This window comes from Dipteris shenzhenensis, chromosome 26 (genome assembly GCF_047967505.1).
Source record: "Dipteris shenzhenensis isolate YYH24624 ecotype China chromosome 26, Dip_SZ_1.0, whole genome shotgun sequence".
Classification (NCBI taxonomy): domain Eukaryota; kingdom Viridiplantae; phylum Streptophyta; class Polypodiopsida; order Gleicheniales; family Dipteridaceae; genus Dipteris; species Dipteris shenzhenensis.
This window is the reverse complement of record NC_141621.1, coordinates 44,256,337-44,274,544: the sequence shown is the minus strand read 5'-3', so window position 1 is coordinate 44,274,544 and position 18,208 is coordinate 44,256,337. Positions and strand designations below refer to the sequence as shown.

The following is an 18,208-nucleotide window of genomic DNA, read 5'->3' as shown; positions in this document are numbered from 1 at the left end:
TTTCATCAGAAGACCAAGCACATAGATGTGAAATACCATTTCATCAGGGAGGTACTGGAAGACAAGCGGCTTGAGCTTGTGAAGGTGCATACTGATGATAATCCTGCAGATTTGCTCACTAAGAGTTTGCCTACAGAGCGGTTTGCACATTGTCGCCACATCATGGGATTAGGATGAGACCATTCTTATTTTATGGTCTTGTATACAGTAACTGTATATTGCTGTAATTTTTATTCTTTTCTCCCCTTTAGGCACATTGGCCTTTAGGTGGGAGGTTGTTGGGGTAAAGGCACATTGCCACCCTTTAAAATGTTACGACACCTATGACTGTCTTAAGACAATCATAGGGTGAAAGCCTAATCCTAATAAAACCTATGAGTTTGTGGTGTGGCTCAACACTTTTACACACCCACACTTCTTGTGTCTCCCTCTCTCTGTCTCCTTTGTTCCACTCCCTCTCTCTTTCCCTCACAGAACGTTCAGTTCGACAGGGATGCCCTCTCAGTGCTTTGCTATATGCCATCGCTTCACATCCTTTGCTTCTTTATATGGATCACATGGTTGATACTGGACAGCTAGAGGGGCTTCAGATTTCTGGTTCACGACCCTTCATTGCTCAGGCCTATGTAGATGATTCATTCTTCATGCCAAAGAATAGCCCTTTGGAGATTCGCCTTTTGATGGATACCCTATCAGATTTTGGGTTGGCGGCTGGTCTTAAAATCAACTTTCAGAAATCAAAACTCTTGCCTCTCAAGCATTGTGATTGGCATGCTACCCTGTGGCCAGGCCAGATTATTTATCCGGAAAACATAGTAAGACATTTGGGCTATCCCATTGGCTGGAAAATCAGAAATAAGCAACAAATGTCACGGGTGTCAAACAAAATTCAGGACAAATTAGAATATTGGAAATCTCCACTTGGCCTCTGCATGTACGGCTTCGAATTGTCCAATCTATTGTTCTAGCTTATGTCCAGTTCTACCTTCCTCTATTACATTGGTCATCCCGAGATCTCACCTCCTTTATGTCTCAAGCCATGGAGATTTTTTGGAAAACAAAGCTTCATAAAAAAGCTTTACGGCTGCTCAAAATGGATATGCTTTGTTCACCAAGAATGCATGGTGGTTTGAATATAATCAACATCCAATTTCATGTGTTGGCAAGAAAGATCACTATGCTCAAGACATTTTTTCAACAAGAGCAGCCTTGGTCCATTATGTTGGCTTTTTTGTGTGGACAGATGACCACAAATGCTTATGGACATTGGCTAGTTGATCCATCGGAAGTAGTACTAGGCAAATTTCAAGGTAAAATACCTCGCTGTCCATTTTCTAATTCCTTGATACAGGACTGGAAGCAAGTACTCTCGCACATCAAATGGTCTCCCCTTCCTACTTCTACAGATTCCTCACTCAGAATGGAAAGTATTCATTGGAGTGCTGTGTTCTCCTCTCCCCTTGCAGCTCAACAACCCACAATCTGGGGATGCATCATAGACCTATATGGAAAGCTATTGCTGATCTCTTACTCCCTCTGGTTCCGATACCGACATTGAATGTTAGAGACAGGCTTCAAGATTGGTCCACATATCTAATCTCAGCAGCACTCAGAGTTGCCACCAAGAAAAGTTACCCTACCGCCACCTGAGCTGACTCCTCTGGACGGTCATTTTTGTGTGCTTGACGGCTTCAACGGAAGGGATGCATGCAACAATGGTGAGGGATGGAGCACTGGACAAGTGTGAAAAACCACAGCAACAAAATCGTGAGGACTCTAAGCTGGCACCCATCTTCTTTTGATCAGCCGCCTTCTTTTTGCAATCTTTCACAAAATGTCATGGCTCATCACAATAAAAGCACTTCCCCTCTTTCTTTCACTTCTTCTTAATGTCTTCATCTGAAGAGTCTGCTCCATGGTCAGATTTGGGCTTGACTTTACCAGGCTTATCCTTGCCCTTGCCTTGCTCCTGTCTTGAGCTATCAAGGCCTTGTCATCCTTATCAATACCATCGTACTTCTTTTCCCAAGCTTCTCGTTGTGCAGCAATAATGGAACTAGCTCCTCAAAAGTCACCGGTGCCGCCCTATGCCTTGCAATCATCGTAGTCACAAAACTACTAGCTCCGAGGGAGCATTCTAAGCAACAACCTTGCCATCCTCTGGTCAAGCTCGTCCTTTGACCAAATGCTACTTGCTGATCCCGCACCACCTTCATCTTGGTCATGTGTTTCTGTACCGATCCCCTTCATCCATCCTCATGTCGTATAGCTCTGTTTTGAGGTCCAAGATTCTCGCCTCATTGTAGCTCATACATATCCCTCAATGTCATCCAGGCCTTGAAAGAAGTGTTCACCATCTGAATAAGCTATCAAACCATATCCGCTGTCATACCCACAATGATAGCCAACGCTTTCGCATCCTGGATATGCCATGCTCTTACTAATACAGGGTCCGCTAACATTGTCACCGCCGCCGAGGATGATGTTGCCAGAGTAGTTACGATGGCCTGAGGTATCAACTGCATCCCTGTCGCAACCCCCCACGACTCCCTCAACACTACATGGCTCCGAACCTTCATTTTCCACAACGGTAATTGTTCCTGTCGAGCTTGCCTGTCTCACCAAAATTTGAGATCTGGTATCTATTCGCAATGATACTAAACTCAAAGACGTAAAGAGTGCCGTACACATGTCTGAACCTGAGCCTCCCACCTCGGTACAATCCTTCAGACGCTCGCCTCAACTTGAGCCTCCTGGCTGTGTACAATCCTTCAAACACCTGTCAAGGCTCTAATACCATGTTAGAAAATGAAATCCCGCCAGAGGGTATCCCGCAGCGGAAGACTGATAGATTAGCCCAAGAATTACACACTATGGAATCAAGTTTCATCAGCATGTGTGTACTTCACAACCGTTCATGTGTGTGCACGTCACAAATTGGACAAGATACAATACCAAAAAGGTCCTCCTACTATATGACTGGCACCTCTAGATCTCTGAGCCCCCGTGGCCCACTGAGCTTCTGTAGACTTTCCATCCAAAGGATCTCTTCCACCTTGCTGTCCGATAACTCAGCCCAGGTGAGCAGTTCCTTGAGCTAAGTCTACAGCCCTCTGTAGGTCACCTTAACTTCCTGTGTATAGGCCCAAGGGTTGTCCTCCTGCTGCTGCTCCTTGCTCTTGGATTGCTGGTGCAAGTGATGAATGAATGGGGGCTCAAGTGCCTTCTCTTATAGGGGCTGTTGGTTGCCCCCTCAAAACGGCCGACCCATTCTGCCCCTGTAGCCGACCCAAACAGCCTCCCAACCGACCCACACATTGTAGCCTATAAAACCACCTTTGGGGGCTCATTAGCAGCCCTTTGGCTAGCCCTGCCTGCTAGAGGAAGACCACACAAACTTAGATTTGCAAATGATGGAGAAGAAGCTGCAAATGAAGAGAGCACGCAAACAAGGATGGCTGACATCTTGTAAAATAGAGAGATTGATCCTAGTATCATAGAGGAGGCTATCAACCATCGATGTGGGCAATATGAAGAATAGCACAAAACTCCACGGTGAAGTGTATTGGGCTCATAGATAAGAAGACCAAGTGTGACTGGTATATCGAACAATGTGCTCGAGGGGCGGTGGCTCCATGTTTCTACTCAGAAAATAGCGTCACCTTAACCCTAGAGAAGCCAAATCTCGATGGATGTGATTTTGTGATGATGATTGCGAGCATGCTTGGCATATCGATCAAAATATTGTGTACCAACCAGCCTTTCCAGAGTATTGGAAGGTTGATGAGGGAATGAATGAACATCACCACGTGGCTGGCTGCCACTGGCCCAGGCAGACCTGCCCATACTCAGCCTCAATTCCATGCCCCTAGGCTCTTCCATAGCTTGCTGACCTTTGAACTTCAATGATTTTTGTTATCCAACTGAGAGCATTTATGGATCTTTCATAAGGATCCCAATGACCTCATCTATAATCCACACTCTGTCTCATCAATGACTCCCTAGACCTACTAACCCTTGCACTCACAAAGAGGCAACACACTCATTCACACAAGACCTATCCACTAAGACATCACCACACACACACAAGGGTCCAGATCCAACAAACCTCCCATTCACAGCAGATATTAGATCATTCTATCATAACATGACATAGAGTATTTCATTTATTCAGTGATGCAAGGAAAAAAATGTAGGCTAAATCAAGTATATAGCAAGAAAGTTATGAGATGTTGTATTACTTACTTTCCACAGAATACCTTTCTAGCACATACTTGATCAAAACACAAGTTTGAGAAAGATGAAGAGTTAAGTTGCCATGAGATATTATAATACTTGCTCCTAATTCCCCTGCCCTCAAGTTCCCTGTTTTGCAAACTCGATGCTGGAGATTATATGTACCTCATCAACAAGCTCGATCAGAGAAACATCTGACTTTTCGCATTTCTTTTTAAGAGAGAGGTTCTCCTTCTCAAGCTTCTTGATGGTCTTAGACATCTGTCAGAGAATGCACAGGCATTTACAATACGCACAGAGAATTTCTTCATCCAATTAAAGGAGAACATGGTTAGGCAAAGACCATTTTGGACCCTCCCACCAGTCTTCACACAATGAATAAAACAAAAAACAAGTTACACAGGATCAACGCAATATGTGAAAAGAAAGCTGGTTTAGGCATAACAACAAGAAATTTTAGGGTCACTAAGAAACCATCCAGCTCAGAAAGGAAGCATTCCGTCTCCATCTAGCATGTATGAATCATGTGTCAATGTTCATACTTCTTTTAGCCTTAGATGTTACCTTCTCCATCTCCATCTTGAATGATGCAAAAACCTCATTGCTTTGTGTCAAGGTATCCTGAAAGCCGCATTCAAAAATATTAAAAGAATCATCCAAGAGAAATCATTTACCAGAAAAACACTTTAAAACAATTTAACACAACATTAGACTTATGCATATACATATATACATTACATCTCTCTCTCTCTCTCTCTCTCTCCCCCCAAGCCCCCCCCTTCGCCCTTTTCATGATCCCCAGGCCCCCGTGGGCTGCTGCTGCTGTTGTGCCATCTGCGCCAGCCTTTCAGGACCCCATGGGCTGCGTCAGACCTTCCAGGCCTCCCGTGGGCTGCTGCTTCTATCATGCTATAGTGCGGGGCTGTCCTACAGGCCCCTGCACCTGTAATCAGATCGTGGGGCTGCTCTCAGCCCCCCCTTAGCCCATAGGCCTCTATATTCCTGTCTCACGGGGATGTTCCCTAACCTCTACACCTCTCCACCTGCTCTTACACCTGCCCCAGCCCTCTGTTTCTGCCTGCGTACTCCAGCCATCCCAAGACCTGCAAAAACACCATGAAGATCAAGATTCGAATCAAGAAAAGTGCAAAGAGGAAGCTTCAGCCGCAAGTCTTTGCAATGCATTACTGAAAGGGAGAGGAAGGACAAACCAGCACGATTGAAGATCACTCCGGGCCATGAGGAAGTTATCTATTTCTGCACTTCTGCAAATAAGCAGAGGCAACAAAGATTCTTTTGCACAATGTCTACACGAGGATGTGTTGAGTATATTTGGGGGAAACAAGCACTGGAAAATGCTATGGCAACCTACTCAGCAGGAACAACCAATGTCCTGGACAGCGTCAACAAGATATGCCTAGCCTTGATTGAGAAAATTGACAGTTTGGAAGCCACAAATGTGGCCCTCTTAACAAAAAGCACGTGGATAAGACACTATGGAGAAAAGAGAAGGCCAATCAGAATACCTCGTATTTTCTGGTCATGCAAATATTGATGAAGTGACCATGCATCTGTCTATTCCCTGATCTTGTCCAGGCAGCAAGAGGTTGATCTTGTTTGCTGTCCCCCTGCAAATCAGCATGGGGTGCTGACTGATCATTGATTGTTGGAGGGCCTGCAGGAGGCTCATGTTGCTGGTCAAGGTCCCCTCTTGAGGGGAGAAGAGGTAACCAAGAGTCAAAGGCATCAAACATGTCAACTTCTGGCTTTGCTTTGCAGTCCCCAAGAGGAGAAGCTGAATGTTCACAAAGATTACATCTCTACTGACAATAATCTTCCCAGTATTTGGTTGGTACAAATGATACCCTCTGCTCTCCTCGCTGTAACCAATGAATATGCATTTGATTGCCTTATCATCAAGCTTATGTCTCAGCTGAGATGGTACATGACAGGAACAGGATTATACTGAGAAGTGTAAGGAGTAGTACATGAGTGAACAATGCCTCGTGAAGACTGAATTGCTTCAAACTCCTGTGACATATACTCTCCCCCCCTATCTGTGTTGAGGGTGACAAGCTTGCATCCTTATTCATTCTCAACCATATTCAGCCACCTCTGAAAGCATGGGAACACTTCAGATTTGGCTTTAAAGCGTATACCCAGCAATATCTTGTGAAGTCATCAATAAGAGTCATGAAATATTTGTACCCACCAATGGAATTTGTCCTCATTGGGCCACAGACATCACTGTGCACTAGCTGCAATTTCCTTTGTGAGAATTTTGGACAATCTTTTTGAAAAGGAAACCGATGCATCTTACCCAAAAGACAACCCTCACACACATGTTTGGAAACTGTGTAAGTTTGAGGTACATCATTTGCCATGCCCTGTGAATGTAACTTGGCAAGAGCTCTATAATTTAGGTGACCCATTCTCTCATGCCAAAGATGAGTTTCAGCAAGCTGTGAATCTGAAATAGCAAATGCTTCAATAGAAAGTGCAGCTGAGTGATAATCAAGGTGATAAAGCCCCTTTTTCAAAGTGCCAGTGAGAACTATGGCATTGTCATCATGAAGATCATATACTCAACATCTGTATCCATCAAAAGTCACTCTAAAAACTGAAGTGGCAATTGCTGAAATTAAAATCAAGTTGACTTCAATTCCAGGCACAAAAAGAACATTTGTCAAAGTGACACGATGGCTTGAAATGGATGTGAGTTGCACATCTCCAATTCCTTTTACATCATAGGAAGCATTATTAGCACATGTGACAGTCCCTCCTCGAGGAGCATTAGCCAAGGAATGAAACAACTGTCTGCAAGAGGTTACGTGCTTGGAAGAACCACTATCAAAATACCAAGACTGAGCATCATTAGCAGAAAAGAATGCATCAACTTTGGAGAGATCAAAAGAGCAAGGACAGCCCATGCCCAATCATCCTGGAGAGCATGTGCATGTGAGGCATCTACTAGCTCATGGGATTCAATTGCATGTGAGGCATTTACTCTCAATCCTACTTTCCGCTTCCTGCATTCTGAAATTTCATGCCCTGGCTTGCGACAATAGTTGCATCTTTTCTTCTTTGACTTATCTGCTGTATTTTGAGATACATTGGTGGAGGAATTGCCACTGTTAGGCGCATATTTAGGCTTGCCCATAGGCTTGGAAGCCTTGCCTTTAACTTTCTGCTGAGAAGCAAATGCATGATCAGGAATGGTAGCTTGCCTATTAGCACGACTTTGCTCTTCCTACAAAAGCAAAGTGACTAACTGATCAAATTAGTGATCAGGATTTCCATTGGCTACAAGTCTAAGGGTTGTAGCAAACCCTTGATATGTGTCTAGCAATCCATTCAATGTAGTGCTAACAAGCTGAGAATTAGGCACCACTTCATCAATATTTGCAAGTTGCTCCATGAGGTCCTTGACCTTTGTTAAATATGTATCCATTGAGTCGCTTTCCTGCATGCTGAGTTCATGCAATTGTCTTCTCAAATATGCAACCCGTGCCTCATTGCGAACCTGATAAAGAGAAGCTCGCTTATCCCAAGCATCCTTTCCTGTCCTGCATGACCGGATGTGTGGAATAATGATTCTCTTGCATGATAAGGCAATACATAAGTGTGCATTTGCATCTCTGGAGTCCCATCTGATCCTGAGTAGTAGTAGTAGTGACAGGAGTACTAGAGGAAGAAGAGTCAGAAAGATTCCCCCCTGAGAAGTGCCAACAGTAGGGGAAGCCACTTGAGCATTGGCTGGCCTCAAATCAATACCTGAAACAATATTCCAAAAATTTCTTGCAACTAAGAACGCCAAACAAATCATTGTTGTTGCCAGCCATTGTAAAAAGCAAGTAAAAGTGCACTGACCAAGTGATGCAAAAATAGCCTCAAGGCTTTCAACTGCAAATGTGACCAAATGAAATCACTGCAAATAGAAGCTAAGGCCAAAACCCCACAATCTGAAAGGGCAAAATGGTCAAAAAGAGGGCAAATGTGAAAAAGCTGCAACTTTGCAAATGTGACCATGTCTTGCAATTTCTTGTCAATTTCACTGAAAACTGCCAATTTCAGATCAAAGCAAGTAAATGTCACTGCTATTTGAGCAAATGTGGCAAAATAACCTGCAAATCTGAGAATATCCTGCAATCTGACTGCAATGTCTTGCAAAAATGCCAAAATAGAATCTGACTGCTAGAGATAGCAAATGACAGATTCTCTCACTCAAATTGAGAGAAAAAGTATGTGCAAATCTGCCAAAGGCCTTGTCCTTTGCAAAATTGAAGCTCAATGTAATAAGCCCCAATTTCTAAAGGGCAAATTGCAGCAAAAGAAGCCAAATTAAGGAAAAGGCCCCAAAAATTGCTGCAAATTGACAATCTGACGTCAAAGCACTCAAAAGCCCCAATTTTGGAGATGAAATTGATACAACAAATTGCAAATACTGCAAAAGGCCCTAAAACCTGGGAAGATGGACATGCACAGGTCAAGTGTGTTGACAAAATGTGCAAAAGTGACCAGGAGCTGAAAACTAGCGCTTTGGCGTCAATCGTACGGATAGATGCGTCAATCGTACGGACGTGTAGGAATGACATGCGTGTATTGAAGCCTTGTAGGTACAAGCGTGTATAGACGACGATGGTTGTATAGATGATTTTGTACGTTGTACGGACGGATGGCGCAACTTTGTACAAGAGGTGTCTGGTGTTGACGCAAGTTGTACGACGCTAATGCAGTCCACATAGGTCTTTGTACGGAAGACTGTACGGATATGTACATACACTTTGCTAACACTGAGCGACAGCTCCATGCTAGCTGAAGATGCAGGCAATGAAAGCAGCTTGCACGGAAGCAAAGGGAAATACGGGTTCCAAGAGCAACTTGGCTCTGATACCACTGTAGGCTCACGGAAGCGAAAGGATGCAAAGAGTGGAGCAAGGAGTGAAAGCCATCACATCAACTATGAATGAAATGAAAGTACAAAGTACAATAAAAGGGAACCCTAGAACCTAGTGTCCTAGTGGTACCACTAGTACTAGGTGTCATAAGACACTAAAAGTACTAGGTGACGTAAGTGCCAATAACTAAAGCTACATGGCACATACCAGGGCCCAGAGGGCATCAATACAACCGGGAGAAGATGGCCTACAATGACATCACGGAGTTCTCCCGGCAGGGAGATACCCTCCTTAGTGACTTTAACGCACGTACAGGAGATAGACAAGTGGGCTTGCTAGACTTCGCATATGATTCCCTCATAGTACCGGAGCTAGATGCAGCACAGCTTGGAATAGTGAGACACTCAACATATGCACCCCATGTGACAGGGTATGGGCGACATCTACTAGAGCTAGGGATTGCCCATGAACTGATTATATATAACGGCTTCCAGAGATGGCCATCATCCAGTGGGCTAACTTGTTTTCCGCATGGTGGGGGAACAAGTACAGTGGATTATCTAATGGGTCCCTTAGTCTTTGCTTCACAGATACATGACTTCATTGTAGCTCCTCCCCCAATCGTCATTGACCACTCATACGTAGCCTTTTGCATTTCAGCTATTATGCCAGCCACGGGAAGAGCCCCTCCCCAATGCCCTCTCGTGTCCAAATCCACTTCGACCGTGCTCTTGATCCAATCTATGTGAAGCGCCTAGCCCACGAGCTTCAGCCCTACTTGGAGATGATGTAGGCCTCCTCCATGCCTCGAACACCCTTGTCTCAATGATACAAAACACTGCCACTAGATCTTTTCCTACGACTCGATCCGCAGCACATGTCCCAACCAGGAAGATGCCTATCCCCACCATCACAAACCCGAATGTTTGGCACACATATGCAATGAAACCTCCTTCGTAAAAAGCAGCAAAGACACTCTCAAAAGCTCTCCCTCTCTCAACAGATACACTAGGGCCCAGGACAATCATCGGGCTGGACCCCCCCCAAGGGTTTTTATTCATCAGAGAGAATTGGAGTACATGAGTTCAGCATGGAAGATGTTCATACAAATCCAAACGTGAATGAAATTACATGAGCTCTTAGGCTCTCTTTCTTGGCAACAAGGCACTTGTCAAATTCTACATTAATTTCCTAATTACATGCCACTAAGGGCAACTCTAGAGTCTTCGAAGCACTTGGTCACGCGAACAGCCTCCTAAGATGCTTGTTAGCCTCCATAGCGCTTGGGAAAATAACCCTTTCTAGTACATGCAACAATTAATTAAAGCGCATCACCATGGCACCCATTAATTGTTAGCGCTTTGCATGCAAATAATACATTGTGGACTAATTCTAGTCACGATGGGCATCCCCACTGAACACATGTACACACATAACAAATATATATATAAATATATTTATTATCTGGTTGACCGGAGTCAACGCTCTTGATCATAATTAAGGGGCTTTGACCAAGGATCGAGGCGCCTTAATTATAGTCAAGTCTCTCCAACCGAAGTTGGCACATCTTGGTTAACCACAGTTAACCTTCTTGGTATAAACCAAGTCTTCCTGACCGAAGTCAAGTATCTTTGACTGTTGTTAATTCTTTGACCAATAGAAGAACTGTTTTGACCATAATTAACCTAGATGGAAAACTCTTTAATTATGATCAAATAAATGGTCAATTGTACTTTGACTTAGGATATTTATATTGTGGTGTCATCCCCTCGGTTTCTATTCAGTTGACCTCAACTGAAAAGCTTCCTTGTAAACATCCAAAAGCTGTGGATGATCGGACAACATGTCTTCATCCATCCACTTGGCATCTAATGCCGTATAATTCTTGAATTTTACAAGGTACCTGTAAAATTCCTTGCCCTGTGGGCCCTTGCGTGGTACACAATCTGCTCTAGCTGAAGGACCTCCTCCAACGGATCCTCTAATATTACCTCTGTAGGCTCTTGCCCTTGAAATTTCTTTAGAAGACTCACATGGAATGCATTGTGAATCCTCCAATGCTCTGGCAATTCTAACCTGTATGCAACCTCATTTATTCTTTCTGTAACCCTGAAAGAGCCATAGTACCTGGGAGATAACTTTGCATACACTTTCTGTTTGCCTTTAAACTTGCGGAGCCTAGCTTTCTCGAACTTTAAAAGTACCCAATCCCGTTCTTTAAGATCTAACTGTCTCCTATGCTTATCAGCACCTCTTTTATGCTTCTCTTGAGACCTTTCAATTGCTGTCCAGACTTGGCTGTAAGCTGTCTAGAGGTCTCTCACAAACTGATCAGCTGCAAATATTTTGTCTTTGGTCCTTAGGATAGGTGGCAGAATCACCTTCCCATAGATGACCTCAAAGGGGGCTTTCCCTGTAGAGCTGTGTGCTATATTATTGTAAGCAAACTCTACCAATGGTAGGTACTTTTCCCAGTCTGAACCTTGGTCACCTACGTAGCATTTCAGCATATCCAATGCTGTAGAATTCGCTCTACACTTTGACCATCTGGGGATGGAAAGAAGAAAAAAAATTCAAATTCATCCCCACATTATCAAATAAAGCTCTCCAAAACAGACTTAGGCATACCATGGTGGTGCTTAAAGATCTGTGCCATGAAAAGCTTAGCCATATGATCTGCCTTTATGGTTTTGCAAACCGGAATGAAATGAGCTTGCTTGCTGAATCTATCGATGATAGTCCAAAACCCATCATTCCCTAACTTTGATCTTGGCAAATCAAAAATGAAGTCCATTGCAATACTTTCCCATGGTGCCGGAGGCACGGGAAGAGGCATAAGTAGGCCAGGTGCCTTCCGTCTATCATACTTCACTTTTTGAAATGTAAGGCATTCAGTAACAAACTCATGTATATCTTTCCGCATCCCTGGCCAAAAGAAATACCTCTCTAATGCTAGAGTTGTTGCTGTAATTCCTCTATGTCCAGCATAGGGAGGTGCATGGCATTCTTCCAAAATATTTTTCCTCATCTCTTGGGTGATGTATAGGCAGTCATCTTTCATTAGATACCTCTTGCATTTGCTGTAAAATCTCACCAAAATCTGCATCATTAGCATATTGCTCCCTCATGCCTTCCAGGTCCTGATGATAAGCAATAGTCACATTGTTGACTTGGGGTCTTCGGGACAAGGCATCTGCCACTCTGTTCCGAACTCCAAGAGTATGGACAATCTGAAAATGATACATTGACAGCATATTTGCCCATTTCATATGCTTCTCGAAAAGTTTTGTCTGAGTTAGAAAATATCTCAGACTTTGGTGATCTGTTTTAACAGTAAAATCTGCACCCAAAAGATAATGCTTGCATGTGTTCACAGCATGAACTATGACCAACAATTCTTTTTCATAGATTCCCAGATATCTCTCAGCATCACGCAATCTTCGGCTTTCGTATGCTACTACATGTCCATTCTGATGTAATGCAGCCCCAACACGCTCTCCACAGGCATCGCAATCAACATCAAAAGGTTGATAAAGATCCGGGACTACAAGAATAGGCTCTGTAGTCAACTTCTCCTTGAGTGTATTGAATGCTTTTGTCTGTGACATTTCCCACGTGAAGGCTGCATTTTTCTTAGTAAGGTCATGTAGTGGAGTTGCGATATCAGCAAAATGCCTCATGAATCTCTTGTAGTAAGAGCAAAGTCCCAAAAAACTACGGACTTCATGCACAGTTTTCAGCTCTGGCCATTCTTGAATGGCTCGGATCTTTGCAGGATCCATCTGTATCCCATTCTTGGATATTATGTACCCCAGATAATGGATCTCTTCCAAAAAGAATTCACTTTTCTTGCTATTGGCAAAAAGCTGATGATTTCGAAGTTCTTGAAACACCAAAGCAAGATGTTCCCTGTGCTCTTCTTCTGTCTTTAAAAAGACTAGAATATCAGCAAAGAAGGTACCCATGAAGTGCATGTACTTTCGGAAGATGCGATCCATCATTCTATTGAATGTGGCTGGAGCATTTGTCAACCCAAAAGGCATCACTAAGTATTCATACAACCCAAATGTAGTGCGAAAAGCTGTCTTATGCACATCTTGTGGCTATATTATGACTTGATGATAACCACTCTTCAAGTCTATCCTCCTGAAAACTGTTGCTCCTCTAAGCCGGTCAAGCACACCATCTATGCGTGGTATCGAAAATCTATTTTTGATGGTCATCTTATTCAATGCATGATAATCCATGCACATTCGAAAAGAACCATCTTTCTTCTGTACTAAAAGTATTGGTGAGCAAAAAGGAGACAAGCTGGGCCGAATCAACCCTTTGGACAGCAAGTCCTGCACCTGAGCCATAATCTCCTCTCTCTGAGTCGCACTGACTCTATAAGGTGGTCTATTTAGTGGCTCACTACCAGGCATTAACTCTATCTGATGATCCTCTGGTCTCTCCGAGGGTAACTCCCCTGGCAAAGCATCTGAAAAACAATCTTTAAAGTTTACAAGAAACTGAAATTTATCTTTGTCTGCATCAATCATTTCAGCATGTATATCATTCTCTTTTTCTTTTACAAAAAACATGTATGCAAAAATTGCAAACTTTATTGCTTTACCACATGTAACATTAGATACAATGGGGATAGTTTCCCCTTTATTCTTGGCAACTAAACGCTGGTTTTTCCCCCTATGGATAAAACTCCGCACCCTCTCAGGGTATTCTACCTTTACTTCCTTTCGATGGAACCACAGTGTACCAAGTACAACATCATGCTGCTTGAGAGGAGAAATTAAGAAGTCCTCCTGATCTTCATAACTCTGCACATGGACAGAAAGCTTTCCAATCAAAGGAGTAACTTGCACTGGATTTCCCTTGAACATTTGATCAGCATCAAGAGCTCTGCCTAGCTCTTCAGTTTTAATCCCTGATCTCAGGGCTAAATCTTCATATATGAAATTGTCTATAGACCCTGGATCAAATAGGATTAATGCTTGCTAATCTCTTACCTTCCCCCATGATAGCAAAAGCTCTTTTTCCTTTGGGTCTAAGGTACTACCCAAAACATCTGGGACTGCTCCCACCATTGGTCTCGGTGGTACTTGTGCTTTTTCTGCTCCTCAGAACCCGAAGGCTTCTCAGGGCACTGGGCAGCCATATGGCCCTCTTTCCCACATCTAAAGCATTTTCCATCTTTGCGGAATTCAGCTATCTGTTCAAGAGTGAATGGGGATTTGCCTTTATATGACTTTGAAAGCTGAGTACCCCTCGGCTTCTGAGGCTAAAACCCTCTCTTTTCAACCTTGGGATACTCTTTCTTTTCTGATTTTGAAAAATCAGATTTCTTCCTTTCAGTACCTCCTGCATGCAAGGATAGCACTGTGGCTGGATCTTGTAACGGCACGAGACTAGCTACTGAAGCTAAATGCATAATGTCCTAAATGTTCTTTGCCCCCAAAGCATTCACCACTGCCTGAATTTTTGGACTGAGACCTGCTTTGTACTTTCTCATTTGGGTTCTTTTCGAGATCTTTTTGAAAAGTGCAACCTGCAAATAAGCATCCCAAAACTTTTGGTTGTACACATCCATTGTATCTCTTGCATCCATATGCAAACTGTCCCAATCTTGAAGAACATGATCTCTAAACTGTTTAGGCATGAACTACTGGTAGAAGGCTTTCTTGAAGCCCTTCCACCTCTTTGGGGCTGACCCATATGTGATCTGTGCACTCCACCATGCACTAGCTATCACTGTCAAGTGCAAACTCACCATTCTCAACTTGGAGGATTCTGAAAATTTTTCTATACCAAATGCAGCATCAAATTGCCTAATGAATTGCAGTGCTTTGTCTGTATGACCATATTGCCCATTATAGGTCATAAACTTGACAGGTTTACCTCCATCTTTGAATTCCTTAGTCTTGGAAGACTTGCTCTTCCTAGACTTCTTCCAAGACTTCTTGTGTTTCCTTCTTTTCCTGGATGATTTATCTGATGAAGAAGAAGATATAGAAGTTGAGCTCAAGGTAGACGGTGAAGGGCTTGGAGATCGGTGATGATGCCTCGATCTCTTCTTGCTATGAGACCGTCCCCTATGAGATCCCTCTCTCTTGGGCTGTACATGAAAGTGTGCCTCTGGCATTGGCACATCATAAGCTGAATTAGGCATAGTTTCTGCTTGAAACAAATGCTGAGCTCTTGGATCCCTTCTGAAATTTTCCATCTCCTGCGTACGAATGCATACCATCTGCTCAAATTCTTGCTGCGTTTGCTGCACACTTCTCTGTCTTGGATGTGCATCCCTATCTTGTGAATCCCACTGGATAGGTGATTGAGCCATTCTCCTACAACTTGTCTGAGATATGCAAGTTTCTCACACACACTGTGTATGCAACTCATGCACGCAGCCTTTGCTTTTCAAAGAGAAAATTACCTCAACAAGAGGTGTCTTGCATTCACAACTTATGCCAATGCCGGGCTGTCAACTCAAGGCATAAACTCAAAGCTGTGTGCTCCTTTTCTGGCTGCTGCAAATGACTTCAAAAAGCATCTGTTTTTCCCTCTTGTCACTGCTCAAGGCATGCATATTCTTTTTCTGCAAATCTCTGATTTTCCCTGATTTCTGCTTTTTCTGACAGTAAATACTCTCTGTGGTAGGTGAAAACTGCTAGCAGAAACAGCCTCTACAAGTGTCTTTTTTTTTTCTTCTTCTTTTTAAACAGTAACTAGATGGGTAACTGCTGGTTACACTAACCAGATCAGTCCTATTCTGGTCTGGTTACATTGACAGACTAGTTAGTCTGTAACTTGGCCACTAACTTAACCAAACTGGTTAACTGGACCAGTCTAGTCTAGTTAATTAGACAGTCTAGTTAGGCTGTCCTCTGACCAGATCTCTAACCAGGGCCAACTAATTGCGGTTAACTTGACCAAGGCCACACCAACCACAGGTCTGCCAACTGGGTGCCACGTGTCAATCACCTACCACATCATTTGCTTTTTGCATTTTGCATTGGTATGGACGCTCGTTTAGTAGCTCCACTACCACAGCTTGTTGTATCAAGATTTTCACAGTCTCATAGACCCATCGGTCTTCCCAAGACTTTAATAAACTTTCTTTCTTTCTTTCTTTCTGCAAGCCTGCCATGTCATCACACGTGTGTGGGTGCCACATCACCCCCTTTCACCAACTCTCTTCGAGCTCTACATTGATGATATCACATCCTTTATTGACACCAAGAAGGCGAGGGATCACTGCTAGCTGATTTGATGATACAAATATTGCTATATGTGGATGACATAGTCCTCATATCATCTTCAGCAGAGAGACTACAGAGACATCTAGAGGCCCTAGAGGTGTTTTGCAAATAGAGAGACTTGACAATCAACCTTGAGAAGACGAAGGTTATGATCTTCAACGCCTCATGTGCAGTGCTCCACTAACATAGCTTCACTCATTGAAGTGAGCCAGTGGAGATAGTGCAGTCTTATACATACTTGGAAGCAGTCTTCACACTGCCAATGTTCACAATGACCCATGCAGTCAGGGCATGACCCACACGAGGACACGGAATTATAGCCCCACTAGAGATGCAGTGCTTTCAAGCACACTTTTAGGATCCGTCGACGAAGGGCTGGCTTTTCGACACCCTAGTGAGGCCGGCTGTCCTGTACACAATACCTTTTTAGGGGGAGTGATCTATCGACGACAGAGTGGAGGAGATTTGAGCAGCTACAAGTGATTATGGGGTCTAGGATGATTCGGTGTAAGCCCTAACCATCAGACAATACACGCAAATTTCGCCATGATACCTCTCCAAGTTGATGCCATTTTTTAGACAATGACATTCCTCCACAGAGTTTGGGCCCTATCCCATTGGAGACTACAGCACTACAATCCAGACGGCTACTAGAGAGCGGGGTCCATACATTATACTATGCATGTGTATGCACATGGATTGCCAATCATGGTATTCAAATGGACCAACTTCCCCCCTTTTAGTACAGTGTGGATGCACCGCTTATATGCCCACCCTAGATGACATCCCTCACTCCACCAATTCCCTTCTTCACCACAACTTGTCTAAAAGGCACCATCAAAAGTTATAGAACAACAAAGCTAATGATCAGGAGAGCCGCCATGCAAAATTCCTAACCCACAATTGTCGGATACTTGCTCCAATCCTAGACAAGATGTACAATGAGGCTTTCTACAAAGGAGTTCATACATCATCAATTACAAACATTGACCTCCTCGATTACAAATACCTTTTCGTAGGGCAAGGGATCCCATGGACGCAAGTAACTAGAGTCTACCGGACTATCATGGTTGGTCATTTGATGTCCAAGGTGTATAGATACACATTAGTGCGCATAGAGAAGCTTGACACCGGAAGCATAGAGTATATTGCTATTGAGTACTTCCAAAAGGTCTCTGATTCAATACCATGAGATCGCCTCATAGCACGACTCCAAGCTTTGGACATAGTACACAATATTATATGGGTAGTCATGGCCTTGTACAAGAGAATTATAGGAAGAGAGCACACCCCACTCAAGCTCTCTCAAGAGATGAGCAACATCGATGTGGGAAGCATGGATGTCCCTTCTACCCCACTCTCTTTGGCCTTTACATTGATGAGTTAGCCCCTTTGGTGGACACCTAAGTGCAGACTTCTTTTGAGAGGCTACACGTCATGATTTTTATCCCACATGATCCAAGGAGAGATATGTACTCCACATGAAGTTATCCTAGTAGAGTTTGCAGCAAGACCCCTCTACATAAATCCACCTTTCCAAATCATCACCTATCTAGATCATGTCAGAGTGGTTTAGATGGACACATTTAAAATGACAGAGATTACCATGGCTGGCTCTCTCAACATCTAAGCAGCTTGCAGCCTAGGGAGATGAGCAATGTCGGTACGCACGAGTCTCACAAGGCATACCTATCAGCCACTTACCACCATATCAATATTCATTAGATGCTCCCTTCTTGTGCTTGACACAACAAGAGATTCATCAACTCATTAGGGATAATTCATGGCAAGTATATACCCATAGAACATCTTGCAACC

The 18,208-nt window shown here is 43.5% G+C and overlaps 1 protein-coding gene across 1 annotated transcript in view; it reads right to left on the bottom strand.

Moving 5' to 3' along the window:
• The window catches only part of LOC147885137 (uncharacterized), a 51,113-nt gene that overhangs the window by 9,526 nt on the left and 23,379 nt on the right, over positions 1-18,208 (bottom strand). The window contains exons 10-11 of the mRNA XM_087397556.1: positions 4,801-4,857; positions 4,402-4,497 (exon numbers count right to left, since the gene is read on the bottom strand). Of these exons, the coding sequence (XP_087253682.1) occupies positions 4,402-4,497; positions 4,801-4,857 (153 nt within the window). The remainder of the gene's footprint in view (positions 1-4,401; positions 4,498-4,800; positions 4,858-18,208) is intronic.